Source organism: Tachysurus fulvidraco, chromosome 6, assembly GCF_022655615.1.
Source record: "Tachysurus fulvidraco isolate hzauxx_2018 chromosome 6, HZAU_PFXX_2.0, whole genome shotgun sequence".
Lineage (NCBI taxonomy): Eukaryota > Metazoa > Chordata > Actinopteri > Siluriformes > Bagridae > Tachysurus > Tachysurus fulvidraco.
Window position 1 is genome coordinate 9,545,342 of NC_062523.1, and position 18,681 is coordinate 9,564,022.

At 35.7% G+C, this 18,681-nt stretch overlaps 1 protein-coding gene across 1 annotated transcript; it reads left to right on the forward strand.

The window, feature by feature from the left end:
• The first annotated feature begins 1,278 nt into the window (after positions 1 to 1,278).
• lrrc3 (leucine rich repeat containing 3) lies at positions 1,279 to 9,447 on the forward strand. Its single transcript, XM_027150938.2, has 2 exons — positions 1,279 to 1,368; positions 4,065 to 9,447. Exon 2 carries the CDS (start codon positions 4,392 to 4,394, stop codon positions 5,190 to 5,192), a length of 801 nt encoding a protein of 266 aa, XP_027006739.1. The 5' UTR covers positions 1,279 to 1,368; positions 4,065 to 4,391; the 3' UTR covers positions 5,193 to 9,447.
• Positions 9,448 to 18,681: the final 9,234 nt, after the last annotated feature.

Here is an 18,681-nt window from a genome sequence, read left to right on the forward strand (position 1 = left end):
ACAAAATTCCAGATTAATATTAGATATATTTAGTTCATATCATCATACAGCTAAATATTCTCGGCCTGGTCTCAGACTGTGTGACCTCACTGTATATAGGCATGTAAAAGTCATGAGAAAAAGAAAATACACCGCCCTTCAATATTATATTTTTATTTACCTATGTATCTAAAAAAAAAAAAAGTTTTAAATAATAAAATAATAGTCCTCACAAACTTCTATAAACAATCAAATAACCTCATGAAACCAAATAAAACCACACAACAGATTTCAATATTAATTTATTATTCATTTATATTTATTTTCCCCATAAATTACCGATATTTAGAAACCAGGTAGGGAAAAATAAACCGAATAATGTTTTTATAATGACTTGAAGTAAACATTGTCTGATGGATTTTTGGAGATTTCTTTCTAAACTTGCTATTAAGGGTCTATTGATTTGTTCCCCTCTTCAATATTACGAGCCACTTCATGTAGATTTATAACAGATTCATGACCAGGATTTGAAAAAAAAACAACAAAAAACTGTTCATGCAAAGTCTGCGTCCAAGGCGCGCGTTGTGCCAATGACTATATCAGTTTATCCAAAGCGAAACTTGACGTGATTGTCAATTAAGAATGAACTGAGACAAGGAACAAGTCTGTAAGTGTTGCTCGAACTGAACGCAGCGGATTGTCAGCTGTTACAGACAGACTGCGCATTATGTTGAGTCATTACATAAGCTGCCAAAATCACACAGTGCTATTTTAGATTTAATCGGACAAGAGAATAATTAACGCATTTACGCATTCACGCATGACGCATGACGTCGTTTAGTAGAATATGTGTTCATGATTACACCATGACACAAATGTCTAGAGTATACTATAAGAAAAGACGTGTGACAGAGCAAGATCTTTTTTTTTTTTTTTTTTTTTTACCTCTAGTCTTATTACTCAAAGGGATCAATGGGTATGTGGGTTATTTGTACATCCAAGCTGTTCTATCCAGTATTATCCAGATGTGGAGAAATGAGGTCACGTTTCTTATTAAAAAAATCAAAAATAAAATAAAGCAGTTAGTTGCACTGAGAACTAGTTCCACTACACATTGTAAAGCTAGATCTTTCCGGTCTTTTCCCACAACACCTCGACACTTTCCCCAGCTCGCTGTTTCAGAGACGCGGAGCTTCGTGTCTGAGTGCGCGCCTGCGCCAGGAGCTCAGTGTGGGCGGAGTTAGTGGCACTTAGTGACCAATCAGCGCACAGCACTATTTCCTATAGCACCTCGATCTCATTCATTTGAACATTAGAAAGCGGTTAAAGGGAGCGACGGAGCTTCAACAAGTGTAGTGGACTCTCTATGGCTATATGCAGCAGGCAACGGTACAGTATGGGATTTTCTCTCCTATCAAAATGTTGTGTATTGTTCATTATTTGTAACCGCCTTATTCTTTTTCTTATTCTTCCTATTATTATTATTATTATTATTATTATTATTATTATTATTATTATTATTATTATTAAGCTGTACTGTAAGTAGCAGATGTAGTGTTGAAGCTGTCTAATAAAAGCTATGAATCAGTTCCAAATGTTCCAGAATTAGCCCAGCTGAGCACCCATTAAGCTTCTGTTAAGGTTCTTCGGAGAGTTAAAGCTTCTCCTCTTTACTCCTCTAAAATAAAACCCTCTGTTATAGAGTTATACACAGATCATTTCAAAGGTCATCTGAAAGGTTACACTGTTTTGTCCTGCTAACAATGCTTTAGAAATGGATGTATGCCTTGGTCATCATGGTCCAGAATGTTACATGTCTTATATGATATTTGATATCAGATCTTCATTTGTATGATGAAATATGAACTAAGAGCATGTGGGGAGCAACGACAGACTGACCAGAAACTGCTTATCAGTTACAGTAGTAGACAGAAATAGAAAATTGTATTTTTCCAGTGTAATGCAGTAGTGTGCTGGATTTGGTCAGGTACATTTAAAGGGAAATAATGTAATTTATCTTTTTTTTTTTTTTTTAATTTGAGGCCATTTATTTGGAACATTTTTATTATTATAAAATACATAAACTCTTATTTCTTAACCTGCTTAGCTATATTGGTACTTTACACACTTAACAGTTAGGCATTTTTAGCCATTTCCAATAAGAAGAGAATAATTGTAATAGTATTATAAATGTTAGCATTTAAATAGTTTATTATTATCTATTATATGTCAATGTAAATGTGGTTGCTTCGGACTGTCTATTATGTTCTGCTGCATCAGAGAGTTACTAAGAAAATATGCATTACATTCCAGCATTTACTGTTATAAGGCAAATGTAAATAATTCAAAATGTCCCTGTGCAAACAGGTTTGTCAGTGTGTACCTGAGTGTGTTTGTTTTTTCCAACTGTAATATTTGTCTGCTTTTTGTGTGTGTGTGAGTTTTCATTCCATGCTAGCCATGGCAATAGATTACACCAAGGGGCTTTTCTGAGCTTTCATTAAAACTTTGATAATAAACAAACAAACAAACAAACAAACAAACAAACAAACAAACAAATAAATAAATAAATAAATAAATAAATAAATAAATAAATAAATAAATAAACCTTCATTATGTTTAACTTCGAAGAATACATTTTTATTCTTAACCCTCTAATATTCTATAATGCAATATTTTCTTACAGTACATTTGTGGCTATACAGCCCATATTTGAAAACAAAAATAAAATAAAAAAACTTCTGCATATAAATAATAATTAAAAATGTTTAACTACCTCACTTACTTGGATGCAAAATTTAATAACTATTTACCTGTGAATATTTAAAACTGCTTTAGGTGTTCATTCACTGTACAGTTCGTGTCCATGTGCCATGTGCTATAGAACAACATTTTCTGTTTGCTGGTGTGCCATGATGCCATCACAATCCACATTATAATTCGTTTATTTTCACATTATCCCTAAAAGGGAGCAAGTTAACTTATTCCACTTATGTATAAACTTGTTTATCTAACCAAGATAATGGTCTCCTTGCAGTATTATAATACTTTAGTCTATGGAAAGATAGCAAGAAGTCCCACTTTGGATTTTATAAACCTAATTTAAATTTGTCTTTGTCGTCACTTCCTTTTTTAAAACCTCAACCACTGAGACAAACTGCTGTGCCAGGAATGTGTTAGCTTTTACAGGCATTTTTATTTTACATATTTACAGCGAGACTGAGATACAATGCTGCACACCAACCTGTTATCTGCATGACAGATAGCCATTACACAAACAACAATGTTTCTGTGAGTTAATCCATAATGTGAAGTGTCATGATGGCACAGCACATCGACCAAAACACTCAGCCAGCCACAGACGTCTCTCAGACACTGTGCTTTCACATCACCGTTAGTGCTTTCCATTAAATAAAACCCAGCAATGTATTGGTCTTACCCAAATGAGGATCAGTTCCCATTCTCAAGGTTTCTTATTTTCCTCATAGAATCTCAGGGATCTTTCTTGCTACCGTTGCCTCAGGGCTGCTTATTATAGATAAATATAAATGTTACTTTTAAACTTTGTAATTTCTAAATTATAATATTTCTGTAATCTGCTCTGTCCACTGTTTAATTAAATTATATTAAACGTTAGGCCCCTCTTGAAAATGGTACAATATTCTAAATCCTTACTACACTCATTAAAGAACTGCATTTAAAAAAAAAAAAAAAAGTAAATTACAATATGAAAAAACACACATTGTTCTTAGAACTACTGGATCAAATAGTGTTGGGCAGTAATATGTTCATCTGTGTTCAAGTTGTTATTCATAATCCAAGAGCCATTCACAGAATACTCTCTTTCCATTGTAGATGATATTGTATATGATGTGTGTCAGGGCTGACTGGACAAGAAATAGATGGCTGCTCAGTCAAAGCTCACTGGAATGCTTTAGTGTAGAACATATTGTCTGATCGGGGTCCTGGATTTACTCTTCAAGCTTAATGATTAACAAACTTCACTGATCTGTATTTGAACTATATACCATGATCTTAGGCCTTCACATGTATCTAATGTTTTCTTGTTGTTTTATATTTTTCAGGAGCTACAATATGTCCAGCCCCACTTTCAGTGTTGTCCTGCTTTCACACTGCACTTAAAGTCTGCTCAGACATGTCTGTCTTCAGCACTCAACTGCCAGTCACAATGCCCTTATGCATTGCAGATTCTTACAGTAAAAAATAACATACACTGTCTCTCTGAACGTCAATGTTAAAATGGTCGCATTAAATATTAGGTCAGCTAACTCAGCATTCTATATTTGACCTACAGTAATGGATTACTAAGAAGAAAAGTCACTTTGGGAATGCTCCTTATGCATCACATGGATTAATAATGATCAACCTTGAACACTAGTGTAGCGGGAACCATGCGTTTCCCTATGGGCATTTCTGCATCCAGGAAGAATTTCTTCCTCTCTGTGTATTCCCTTGTGCTGAGATTGCATTTCACAGTGCTTTTTCTGTGCAACACTGCATCCGCATGCCCCAAGAGTTGTTTGTGCACAGACAGGAATGGCCTGGTGGTAGTGCAATGTTCTTCTCGCAACCTTGAGACCATCCCTTCTGATCTACCACATGACACCGTCGCCCTGCTGCTCTCCTCCAATCACATCACAAAGATCCCTGGCCAGGCTTTTAAACACCTTCCTCGCCTGCAGGAGCTTGATTTATCACGCAATGCCATTGACAGTGTGGATGGTAGCGCTTTTCAGGGCATCTCGGACACCCTGCGTATGCTTAATCTGTCTCACAACCGCCTGCGCGGAGTACCCAAGGAGGCGTTTGCACGGCTCCATGCCAAGATTGGTCTGGCAAACAACCCATGGCACTGTGAATGCACATTACAGGAGGTGCTGCGTGAGCTAGAACTCGACCCTGAGACTGCCAGCGAGGTCAGCTGCCATACAGCTGTGCAGGATGAATATGCTGGGAAGCCTGTCATTCAGGTCCTGGACTCCGGCATCAACTTCTGCAACTTTCATCATAAGACGACAGACGTGGCCATGTTTGTCACCATGTTCGGCTGGTTCACCATGGTGATCGCTTACGTCATATACTATGTGCGGCACAACCAAGAGGATGCCCGCAGGCACTTGGAGTATCTCAAGTCTCTGCCAAGCAGTTCCCAAATTAGCAAAGACTTGGACACAATTAGTACTGTTTTGTAGTGTCTCCATCAAAGCCTAGGGTCAGTATTAACTAATGGGGAACAGCCATGATGGCATAGCAGCAAGCCTTAAAGCTCATCCTGAGCACTCCACAAACAAATACACAATGCAGTTTTCTTTATTCATTTCTGAAAATGTACATCTTAAAGTGCAAACTGTCAACATGATACATTTTAGCATTACTTACATTTTTAAGACAGTTGTTAAAAATTGGTTTGCAATGACTAGCGCTGTGTTCCTACTTGGTATTTCCACAGGAATGATATTATGAATTTCTTTGAATTTTTCCCTACAAGTATGCTTTCTGTAATATCAGCATGTTCTTTTGTGGCTCTTAAAGAAAAGCTCCACAGAGCTAAATCCCCCCCTCCTGCTGTTTCCTAGCAGGTCCATAATTTCTCTCATTATGTCAGTTCATTTGTCCATTTATGTGCTAATGTTAATATAGAGAAAGTAGGGCAGGAGCAGAAATTGACAGGCCTTATTTCCATTTATATTTATTATAGTACAGTATAGAAAACTCAGGAAAAACAACTGAATATAGGGACCAACATCACTGCCAAATACAGTTCATTAACAATGGACATGCAGCTTTACAGAAAGCCCCATTTACCCCCAATGAGCAAGTCAGAGACGATATTAGGAAGCAACCTTGAGAGGAACCAGACTCAAAACGGATCCAGCCTCATCTGGATGACTCCAGATAGTATTATTATAAATACTTTCCTTTTATAACTGTGTACTGTATGTTCAACTGTGTATCTGTGTATCCAGGGGAATCAGTCTAGTTTTACCATGAAGTCTATCTTGTTGAAGTAATCAAGTATTCACTGATGGAGTGCAAAACAGGTAATCGCAATCTTAAATACATATTCATGGTATCTAAGTGGCACTATATACACAGACAGCCAGGCCATTTTCAGCAATAGCCAGTGCACATCGAGTTATGAGACTCCAACCAGAAGTAGATCATCATGACGAAGCAGGCAGGTCTAGGAAGCAGAAGTGGTAAGAAACACTGGTATTTCAAGACATTTAATGACAGGGCTGAGAGGATCATGAGTGTTTTTTGTTTGACATCATATTGGCTCTGTTTCTGACTAAATGTCATTATATAGCCTGGAAATACGATTAAATCTAATACATTTCTGCAAGTGCATGCAGTGTGTATAAGATATACACAACAGCTTCTTCTATAAAATATATTGCTAAGATTGAGAAAAGTGGATTGTCCAAAAAACGGTTTCCTTTTCGTTTTCCTTTTACAATTCTTTTGTAATTGTTGTGTTAGGTTCAGTTCATTTGTGTGGCTTTTAAGCTGCAGTGTTGGGTTAATTATATTAGGCATTTTGTGTAAGAAAGACAGAGGAAACACACCTGCAATTGAACAATGGTGTGTCTAAATCTGCTCGATGCAGGCTGCAGGACTGTATACTGGATGAACATCTGTTACAGAGTTACGGGGTTGTTCTTAAAATTCACAAATTGTAGCATCAATCAAATGTGATAAATGAAATGAAATCGTGGCTATGTCATCATTAATGTTTTACCCAAAAAATGTACAACTCAGCAGCTGCAGCTGTATTTGATTTAGTTCATTTTATTTTGGCTAAGATGTAACTGCCGAAGTGCCTACGTTGTACTATGATACCTAAACACTGTGCTCTTGCGTTATTCAGTCCTTCATGGTCCCTCTGTTATTAACAAGACCTTTAATACTTAATGTAGTTTGTGTCATAGTCATATAGGATGTGTTTAATGAGACACAGATGTGCTGTCACATCGTTGCAGTGCTTGTTATGACGTATGTTATTTGACCATAAAGGGCTCCTTTGGTAATGTGTGTCTTCAGTGAATGTACGTGTATTTGTTTGTTCTTTACATTGGCTGACAAGATTGGTTAATAATTACAGTATGTCAAAAATATAATAACCTTTGGATGTCTAGTCCATTATACACAGCGGACTCTTAGAGCCTTCTGACACACTAATAGCTCTATCTCTGTCAGTTAATCTCTGAATCCATTATATTCAGACAATTTTATGATTAATTAATTTTGACACTCTGTTAAGGGTAGAAATAAATCTGTTTTGTATATTTGGTAGCACAAAAATGTTGCTTGTTCCAACCAGACACAGAAAATACTGTACCACAAACTGAAGATGAATTTGAAAGTAGTCTGTTTTCCAAACTATAATTATTTCACATTTATGCTAAACATTCCATATGTATTGTGTACTCTCATCTATTAATTCTTACAGTAAGAGTTTACTGTATGGAAACATCTGTTAAATCCAAATATTAAACCCTAAAAATTCTTATTTATTTTACTTTCCAGATTTTTTCTCCGCCTCACTGATCGTAATCTGAGAAGGTATTACAATTTCGTTCACGTTTCACAGGATAGTGCTGGGCTCATTTACGCTTCTCTGACTCGATGAGACCAATAAAAGATTTATTTCAGTGATATGTTTGAATGGCTGTTCCAAACAGTACTGCTGTTGATTTTTGATGAGTTCTTCTTGATGCAATGTGTCCAATTCATATCTGACTGGATTCGATTGAGAAACAGTTTTAAATTTATTGTTAACATTTCATTGTTCCATTTAAAGTTCAAAGTATTTTTATCATGCAGTCTGGTTGCAAGATTTATAGCCAATACTTAACATAATGGCAGAGTCACAAGGATACTTGAAACCCACATAAGCACTACTTAATAAATAACAAACCTGCATCAGCATGAATAAAAGCTTAATCCAACAGAAATCAGCTGAGCTTTATGTCTCAGTTTTGAAGTCGCATAACACCTGATGCTCAAGCGACAGTTTTTTGTTGACATTAGGTTGTATCGTGACAATGATTCGCATTTAAATGTCATGACAAAATTTAGATAAATTAATACGTATTCATTCGATTTTTGTGTAAAGACAAAGAGAATTTTATATGTAGTATATTTGCTAAAATTAAACTGATTTCTCAGCTTAGCATTCATTTTACAGTAATCGCTATCTATTACTCAGTGACTAAAAAACAAATAGGAAGGCTGACAGGTCCAAACTTACATTCCCCTTACAACATTTATAGGGATTAAAAATGAAATTAAATATACATTTTATTCAAACTATGTAATTGACCTACAATAAATATGTAATAGCATACTTAGGGAGAGTATTTAATGTTGAGATATATGTGCTTGTTAAACATCCTATTGCAGAGTTTGTCCTTCTTTGCTGTTATAATAACCTTCACTCTTCTGGAAAGATTTTCCATTAGTTGTTGGAGTGTGGCTGTGGGGAAACGTGTTCATTCAGACTCTAGTGCATTAGTGAAGTAAGCACTGATGTAGATGAGTAGTTCTGGGGTTCAGTCAGGGTACCAGTTCATCCCAAATGTGTTTAGAATTTTTGAGGTCAGGGCTCTGAGCAGGACACTCAAGTTTCACCAACCATGCCTTTATTGACCTATCTTTGTGTACATGGGCATTGTCAAGCAGGAACAGGTTGAGGCTTTTACTTCCAGTGAAGAGAAATTGTAATTCTATAGCATACAAAAGCCTGCTACACAATTGCCTCAAACTTTGTGGCAACAGTTTTTGTCCACAAACTTTTGACCATGTATAGTATAGATAAGAGCAGCTACAAAGAGTTGTTCCTTTGTGCATAGTAAGCATTTCTCAAAGAAAGCTTCACTATATCAACAATTACAGAGGATTTTAATCGTGTTAATACGAAACTTTAACCAAATGATCATAGAAGTAATAGATAAAAAGAAGTGCATTCTTATAAACCTAGGATTTACTATCATCAGACCTGCTGTTATAGAATGTTCATCAATACCTTCTCTCCAAACAAATCTGAAAATTCAACAGTAATGTGGATTCATAAAAACTGTATATACAAAAACCTCTAACTACATTTACCAAAGGGCCAAAGTCATTTATTACTATTTTGTGAAAGAATTGTAAGTGTCACTTCATTTAACAATGGTACAGCATTTTCAGGCTCTGACATATAGGAGTATGAAATCAGTTGTGACATAGTCAGGCATCATATTGCATTACTACATTATTGATATGAAGGTTTACATTAGTTTGTTAAGGGACAAGGTTGGTGAGATCTGAAAATGAAAACCTATAAATAAAGTAATACCATTTACTGTATCTTATGTTGATGTTTTAATGTTTGTTGTGACCTGTTTGGGATTATTTCCCTTCAATAAATTAGGAAGAAATGAAATGGTAAGTAATTATAAAATAAAGTTATATGTTTATATGTTTGTGCTATATGTAAGTACTGTATGTTCAACATGCAAACCATTTTAAACAATGATTAAATATGTGCTTATTTATGTGTTTAATTACACATAAGATTATCTGTTATTTTATTGCTGTTAATGTCATTTTCAGTTACATTTTTGGGGGGAACCGTAGAATTCCTGAGTCGGTGATACATTTTGCTTGTTAGGTTTACCTGCATCATAGATATTCAAGCATAGGAAATGCCTGATGAGAACTGACACCACTGGTAAGGTTTCTTTTCACAGCAATAAAATGAGCCAGTGGTTTGAGCAGGACTTCCATGACCAGTCATGATAAATATGTCGAGGTCATGTGTACCAAAGCAATTTTGGGAACTGGCAAATAATGCAAGTCAGTGGTCTGGAGAAGAAAAAGAATAATAAAAAAAGCACTACTGTGATATGGAACAAAGGTTATATCGTGTAAAGTTGGTCTCATAGAATAGCAAAAATAGAAAGCTAAACTTTTTTCTGCAAGGAGTGATGTTTCTGCCACATTTTACCTCTAGGGGTTAGTAAGCTGCACATTTTGACAGACTGTGACAGCCTGACTATGACAGCTATCAAACTTTAATATTTTTCTCTACTAAAAAAGTTATTCAGTGGTGTATTTAAAGTAAATAGCACTGGGATAATGGATCCTGTTTCAGCACTGAGTGTTTTTCATGGTAGAATCATTGCAAGGTTTTTCTTCACTGTGGGAAAAAAAACTTGGTTCTTATTAAAAAAAAAAAAAAAAGGTCAGAAAAATGTATTTCTGTAAACACGATGATCATTTAAACCATAAGCCAAGTAACATAAAAAATTATGTAAAGATAGTTTGCCATAAATTTATCAGTCTCCAGAACTGGAGGAAAGTTTATAAAATAACATCCTCATCATTACCACCAATCAAGCATTATTAATTTCATAAATCAAACTATTATAATTATTATTAAAAGAAAAAGTATTTTTAAGAAAAATCATTTCTTTCAAGATCTTTCTCACAATAACAGTAAGGATATAAGGAGATAAAAATTAAATAATGGAGCTTACAGGGAACATTTTGTACCTAATTAAGTCTCTCCTGGACAGAAGAACAAGAGGATATGAGGGTGTGAATGGAACTATAAGGCTGGAGATGCTCTGTGAGATATTAACCACTTTCACCCTTGCACCCCTGGTACCGAAGGTGAGTCAGGACAGAAATTATAAATCCTTTTTTAAGCATACAAAGTATGAATTTACCTACACAATCAGCATACCAGAAGTATGGGAAGAAGTTCAGCTATAAGACTACAAAGACCATTTCAACCTAAACAAAACTCAATTCAACACCAAGCAGCTACTTTAACAGACAGAAAAAATGTGTAAACACTGCATATGCAGCAATCGGGATTACACGTTACACAAGCAGATTCCAACGGTATAAGGATGAGCACTCTGTGACCAAATCTCACAGAACCAGAAGAAAATAAACACCAATTATTATTTTTTAATTATTTTCATCTTCTCTTACTCTGACTTTCTGACATTTTAAGTACCAGAATTATTCCAATGCACCTTGTAGATTTTGAGATATATTTATTTTAAATTGAGCATTTTCAAGAATACAAAAAATAGGCCTAGGGTTGAGCAGGTTAACGGCCATAAATGTCATTGATTAAAGATATAAGGAACAGGCGCATGCACGTAATACAGCAAGGGACAGGCATTCAGTCCGATTTTTGAACTTTAAATGGAGTGTGTTCAGGGAAAACTGATATAGATAAACAAGAATAAATATATTTTTATATATATACTGTGATGGTGGCACACACACACAACAGCACGCAAGCTACACAAAAGCTCTCTTCACCCTGTGAATTCCATGGGTCTGAAGAGACAGCAACACTTCAGCACCGTGGACAGGGCCGCTGTGTGTGGCTGTAAAGCAGGGCAACTTAAAGCATGCCAAAACCAGAGGAAGCAATCAGGAGTGGCTTAGGTGACTAGGCGAGCTAGTGAAGAGGTAATAATTAAGTAATGTCAGGTGAACTAATGGTGGATTCTTTCTGTTCCACTGTTTTTCCCAGACTCCCCAGACTGAGGATTCGTTGCCTCTCCAGCTGCCATCAAAGCACCACTCCTGTGTCCGACACACCACTCCAGCACAAAGATGTTTCTGCTAACCAGCTCACCTTCCACCAGCTGCATTACCAATACTTTGCTTTCACTCAAAATAAAAAAGCATGCAATTTTCCATCTCCGTACCTTGTCCCACCTCGCAGCATGAGTCACTACAATACTCAAACCTGTATGCCAGGGATGAAGCTGGCTGTAGAAGTATTGCTATAAACATATAGAAAAACAAATGGTAAAGCATGTCTTGAAGGATTTTGCAATTGATCCTTGAAGGATTTTCCAATTTTTGTCATTAAAATGGCTGACTCAGGTCAGTGCCCTGCTTAATAAATCAGGGAGCTGATTGTGATGTACCCCATTACTCAACTTTCTGAAAGATAACATTTCATAAAGAATTTCTGACTCTCACAGCCGGCTTAATGTTCTGTTTAGACTTAACCTAAGGTGACCGATTTCACACTGCCAGCATTCTATCAGCATAGGACTGCTCTTCTGGATGTCCTTTAATAGCCACTCAGCAGACACTGCTGACACAGCTCTCTTGGGAGAGATTTCTTTAACTAATTTGATTGTGCTACCAGTACTTATCCTTCAGTATCTGATATAATGGATTCCTGGGAGGAATACGGTGGGATACAGTGTATTAGTGTGCCAGCTAGCAGTAGGATTTCTGCAGTCAAAACATCCTGCCCTCTCCTGCCTCTCAACGCTACGTCTAGACCACTATATTGTCAATCTTTTATGTTCTTCTGTTGAATATGTAAGGAATAAAACATAAGAGTGTTCGGTTATTAAAAAAAAAAAAAAAGTCACCTACAGTCTGGTGGAATGAACTGAGGCATGAACAACACCATGCTTTTTATTTGTTTATACTTAATGTCAAAGAACATCTGCATATCCAGTTCTGTAATTATTTATTCATTTATTATAGCAGATATAAATAGCTTTCCCCTTTCCAACCAAATCCAATAGGCTTATGAAATATCAATAATGTACTATGGGCTCATGTTTGAAACCAGTATGCAGTGGAAATCAATTGAACATGATATTCCAACAGCATGAAAATTACAAAAAAAATATGCAATCCATGTGAATTTTTATATCATATATAATATCCATAATAATATAATGTCATGTAAACCCTAAGACTCTGACTCATTATATAAATATGCAAAATTTGGTCTGAATATAATATAATAGTAAGAGAAATATTAAATAAAATAATAATGTTTTCCCCCCAGTTTGCTTCAGTGTTCTTCATTAACCAAAAATGAACAACATGACTATTTTACGCCAGCTTGAAATCTCACCAGAAATTTAGAGTTGTTCACAAAGACAGAATGTGAATACTGAAACGTGTAATGCTTAACCAACTGTTTCCCATTAAGATGCTGCATAGGTGATTGATTTCCAATCCAGGTGCTTCGCTGAAATAGACTTTGTGTCATGTTGCCTTCTGCTTCTTCTTTAAGTACCTTTAATTGCTATATATTGATTACCAATACTCAACACCTGCACATTATCTTACATATTTTTTAGCTTATATGATTTATCAGTCTTTAATACCAGTTCATAATGTAGTTCTAGGCATAAGTAATGTTTTGCTTTCTGTGATGGGTAATAAATGTAGCTCAATCAGTGCAAAAGGTTAAGGTGAAAGGTTTTATTTATACAATTGTCACTGAGACTCATTTTGGAATGCAAAAGTTACATCACCGTTACTGAATCTGGTGTTTCCTCTATATTATTGTTGAAAAGAAAAGAAGCGTTCAGACATCAGAAAGTGAAGATATATATAATGTAAACCAATTAAATGTATTATGTGGCATCAACCAACCAACAAACAAACAAATAAATAACTAAATAGATAGATAGATAGATAGATAGATAGATAGATAGATAGATAGATAGATAGATAGATAGATAGATAGATAGATAGATAGATAGATAGATAGATAGATAGATAGATAGATAGATAGATAAATAAAGCCTTAGTAATGCAGCAATATATCAACAGTGAAGTTCACTGACAAGCACAGAGTGACACAAGCTCCCTTCACAAATGCTGCATAAATCCTAAAATACTGCAAGTAAAAATACAAAAATTATACTAAAATAAAATTAAAGGAGAAGTGTTTTTTTTTTACTCAATTTTAATATTGTATTAGTAATTTTTTTCTACTGTATAAATTCTATTTCCACCAGATTTCTACGCATACTGATATAGATAGAGCAAACTCTGCACAGGCAGAAAATTGGCCTGTTCTTAAAATTGCTCCTTCAGGAAATTGCTCAAAATGTTTCTAACAACATTCTCTGAAAAATCAAAGCTGCTGAAATGATCTTTGGCTATTAGCTATGAAGGTAATTGCTAAACTGTGCAAAATAATGGCTACTTTCTTTAAAGCTAAAGCTGAAGCTTGATCATGTCGACAGTTACTGCTGCCAAAGCCACGGATATTTTTAATCATATGTTAAAACTACTATTTCTTCTTGGGAAAAGGAAGATTAAAATTAAAACATGAAATAAACACTATATTTTTGACCTATACCTAGTGTGTTAATATAATTATTTTATATAATAGAATATATTATTCTACTCTATTGTTCGTGTGGGGAGACATTATACCGAATTATAGTTGAAGAAAGAAACTGATTTTCAGTAACATTTCTGAAATAGATCATAAAAATATCCTCCAATATCCTCTAATTACTAGGATGTCATTTTGCTAGACATGACAGCCAGATAATTAGGTGAACTTGGATAGAAAAAAAAAGAATGTTCACTAAATATGAATGCAACATTTTTAATAAGGAATTTTTATCAGCATATCTGAAGACATTAGTCTTTCTAAACCGCTTTCATCAGAGTTAATGAGTTGGCAGCAATTTTCTACAGGCTGCTGATTTAAAACTTAATGTGCCTGCCACACACAATCAGAACTAAAATACCATATTTGCATGTCAATACGAAATACACCGTTATAACGTCTGATCATCATTTGCACCAGGTACCCATCTCTATGATTTTAATGAGCGCTTCAGTGAAATTGAGATGTGAGGAAAATAAAATCACTTAGACTCTGTTTCTATAACGATCCATTTTCATTTGGAGAAAATTGTAATTACTTTCCTTACTGTTTGTCTCCGTGTGTGAATGCATGCATCACAGCACATTAATCGTACTATGTCATATTGGGAAAGAGTTCTTGTAGGAATTAGTGCTTATTTTTCATAGTTCAACTTTATAGCTTGGTTTTAAAAATACTGCATTAAATTATGCATTTTCTATAAAATATATGAGCATTATCACAAATAATCCTTAAAGAAGAATTTAATATAATATACAAAAAAAAAAAAATCTATGAAAGGTTTCTTGTCAAGTATTACAGTACAGTAGGTGTTTTAGCCTAGAGGGTAGAGGCCATGTTCTAGTAATTGGAGTGTAGGAATTTAAATGGTCCGGTTTCTGACGGTAAACGTCCTCATGAGGCTGCAAGGTGTCACATTTCTCATTACTTTTTAAAAGAGTTACTGACAAGTTCCATCTATGGCGTCTGGCAAAGTCAACACTGATTTGAGTTTTTGTGATTATTTCTGCATCCTGTCACAGCTGACAGAATTGTTGAGAGCACAGCGAGGCAGAGGCAAATATGGGAAAGCAAATAATGGGGAAAAAATAGAAATTAATCATCTGGGTAATCTGGGTCATTTCCTTTCACAACTTTGTGTGTGTGTTATTCCAGTAGGTTTACTTACTGAAAAAGTTTTCAATGCTTAGCAAGATATTGGCAAGATAGTGGATGGAATCGTGTTGGTCAGATCATCAATGACAGGCAGGCTGAAGAACTTCTGAAATATATGAAATTATATTTGTTTCCAAGAACTTTGTCATGATTACCAAAACGTTTCTAGGGTTCTCTAGGGCACCTTTACGCTTTTTTTTAATCAAATGTTGCCTAATGAACAACAGGAAGATGTTTACTAGGTTACAAAATGTCTAAATCACATTAATTCCAAAAGATTTTTATCACTGAATAAAAAAATAATAATAATTTATTGTGGGGGTACGGTGGCTTAGTGGTTAGCATGTTTGCCTCACACCTCCAGGGTTGGGTGTTCTATTCCCACCTCCGCCTTGTGTGTGTGGAGTTTGCATGTTCTCCCCGTGCCTCGGGGGTTTCCTCCGGGTACTCCGGTTTCCTCCCCCGATCCAAAGACATGCATGGTAGGTTGATTGGCATCTCTGGAAAATTGTCCGTAGTGTGTGAGTGCGTGAGTGAATGAGAGTGTGTGCCCTGCGATGGGTTGGAACTCTGTCCAGGGTGTATCCTGCCTTGATGCCCGATGATGCCTCAGATAGGCACAGGCTCCCCGTGACCTGAGAAGTTCGGATAAGTGGTAAAAATGAATGAATGAATGAATGAATGAATGAATGAATGAATGAATGAATGAATGAATAATTTATTGTGCTGCATTTCACTGTGCCTTAAGCCTTATGTCAGGAAAATATTTGATCTGAAATGGCTGTTTTAAGTTACAAAATGAGTCTCAATGACTCTAAGGATTTTAGCACCATTTGAGATAGGACTAATGATGATGTTCAGCAATCAATCTGCACATTACATCAATATTCCAGGCCACAAAAAAAACACCTTAAGCACCGACACACAATGACTCAGCAATGTATCTGTGACTCGGCGTACAGAGTTTATCTCACCTTATAGTAAGTGAAAATAGGGATTAATACTTAATGTCACATCTTGACAATATTTAGGATGTTTGTGTGCAGTATTTTGATGATTCATCAGTGTTTATATGTACTGTATATTTATAAGTGATAATTAAAAAAATTACCAAGGATTAAAAATGTTGTACCCCAAATGTAAATAAGTGCACCCCTACTGCACAGTAGGAATAAATAATTACATGCAAACTCCACACACACATGGTGGAGGCAGGAATCGAATCCCCAACCCTGGAGGTGTGAGGCGAACGTGCTAAGTGCACCGTGCCTCCCTAGGAATAAGTAAAATTAATCAATTTTATTCTAAGGGCAAGCAGAATAAATTAATGTTTTACTACAGCACTTATGAGCCGAAATATAACGTCTGACGATGTTGACATCATTTTTTTTTTTTTTGCTTTTTCTATATAATGACCATACAGGTTGTCTGCCACATTCATTGACTTGACTTGAATTCAACTGTACATTTTTACAAAAAGACATGCCTTTAGGATAACACACGATACATATGACACATTTGCATCATAAAAGTACACAGCTATTACTGGCTGTCAACTAATTAGATGTATGTGACATTTACCAATAATCAATGAGGACATCCTCATTAAATTGCTTTAAATTTAATGAGCACTAATTAAATCATAATAATAATCAATCAATAACCCTTTATCTGTATGTTGCTTCTTTAGATATCTTGTGCTCTAGTACATCTGATCAAATGCACATTATCATCTAGTGCTTGCTAATATTACGAACAGCAGCTACGCTAATTTCTCCAAACTGCTTCCCTTTTTCAACCCATCCCGAGGCATCCAGAGATTTTACCAGCTCCAGTTGTGTTCCGTGTCATGCAGACTTTGGATCTACATTGAGATGAGGCCGACCCTGTGAGGATCCTGAGGCATCTAAAGATTTACCAGCTCCAGTTTGATTCCGTGTCATGAAGTATTCAGACATTCAAGAGAAGATGCTAACTCCATGTGGTCTTTGAAGACAACAACCTCCTCATCAATACACAATTGTCATACTGTATATTTATAATCACACCCTCCAGTGTCACCCAAATGAGGATGAGGTTCACTTTTGAGTCTCTTTCCTCTCAAAGTTTCTTCCAAAGTTTCTTCATCGGGAGTTTTTCCTCATCACAGTCACCTTAGGCTTGTTCATTGGGGATAAATACAAACATGTTTACATATAAGTCTAATATTATTCTTGAATTGTTGTATTATATTAATCTTTGTATAATATAAAACTTTTTGTATTATGTTTTTTATGCTCTGTAAAGCTGCTTTGAGACAATGTTAATTGTTAAAAGCATTATACAAATAAATTTGGATTAAATTGGAATGATTATCTTTTGAGCAAAAATGTAAATCTCATCTGCAGGTCACTCCGTAAAGCTGCATCTGTCAAATACTTGTCAGACTGACACTCAATTACAAGAAGAAATCTTTTCACAAAGATACAAATGCATTTATAATGAGTCCAGGATACCTTATCTTGCAAAAGGATCAAGACTGAATTTCAGTCATCGGCAAACATAAATGGAAGTAATTATGTCGCTTTGTAGAAGCCAACATTCTGTTTTCCTATTTAAGTTTAGACAAAAATTTATAAAGAGTAACTCCTCCTAGGGCTTTCGAGCCACATGCACCAAATTCGGATATGTTGTAGATCCTGGTCTGAAGTTTGTTGATTTTACTTTTCTAAGCGATCCGAGTACCGGTACTTCCGGTACCAGGTCTCAAAATGGCCTTTTTTCCCATAGACTCCCATTATAAAATTTGGAGGTTTATAACTCGGCAAGCTTTTGAACTCTCTACACCAAACTCGGCCAGCTCCTTTAGGGTGATACTCTGAACAAAGTTTTAAATTGGTGTACCGACTGGCCTTTCGGTTGTGCCGTAGCCCCGCCCCCAATATATGCAAAATTAAAAAACTTTTTACAACATGGATATGTGACAAAACACTCAGAACAATGCGGGGAACTTCCTCACGGGTATTCTGATGATGTCACGTGATGTCATGTGATGTCACGTGAAAATTAAAAATTTGCAAAACGTGGGCATGTGCTATATCAAAACACTCACCACAATGAGGGGAACTGCCTTGCAGGTATTCTGATGACGTCACGTGAAAATAAAAAATGAGCACAACATGGACATGTGACATATCAAAACACTCAGCACAATGGGGGGAACTTCCTCAAAAGTATTCGAATGAAGTCACATGCTCGTATCCACTTGCCTCCAAATGTTTTGACACCTTATCTTTCTGTACACTTGCCTCCAAAAGTAACACTGGCCCTTACAGTATGTCCATTTGCCTCCAAAAAGCACCAGC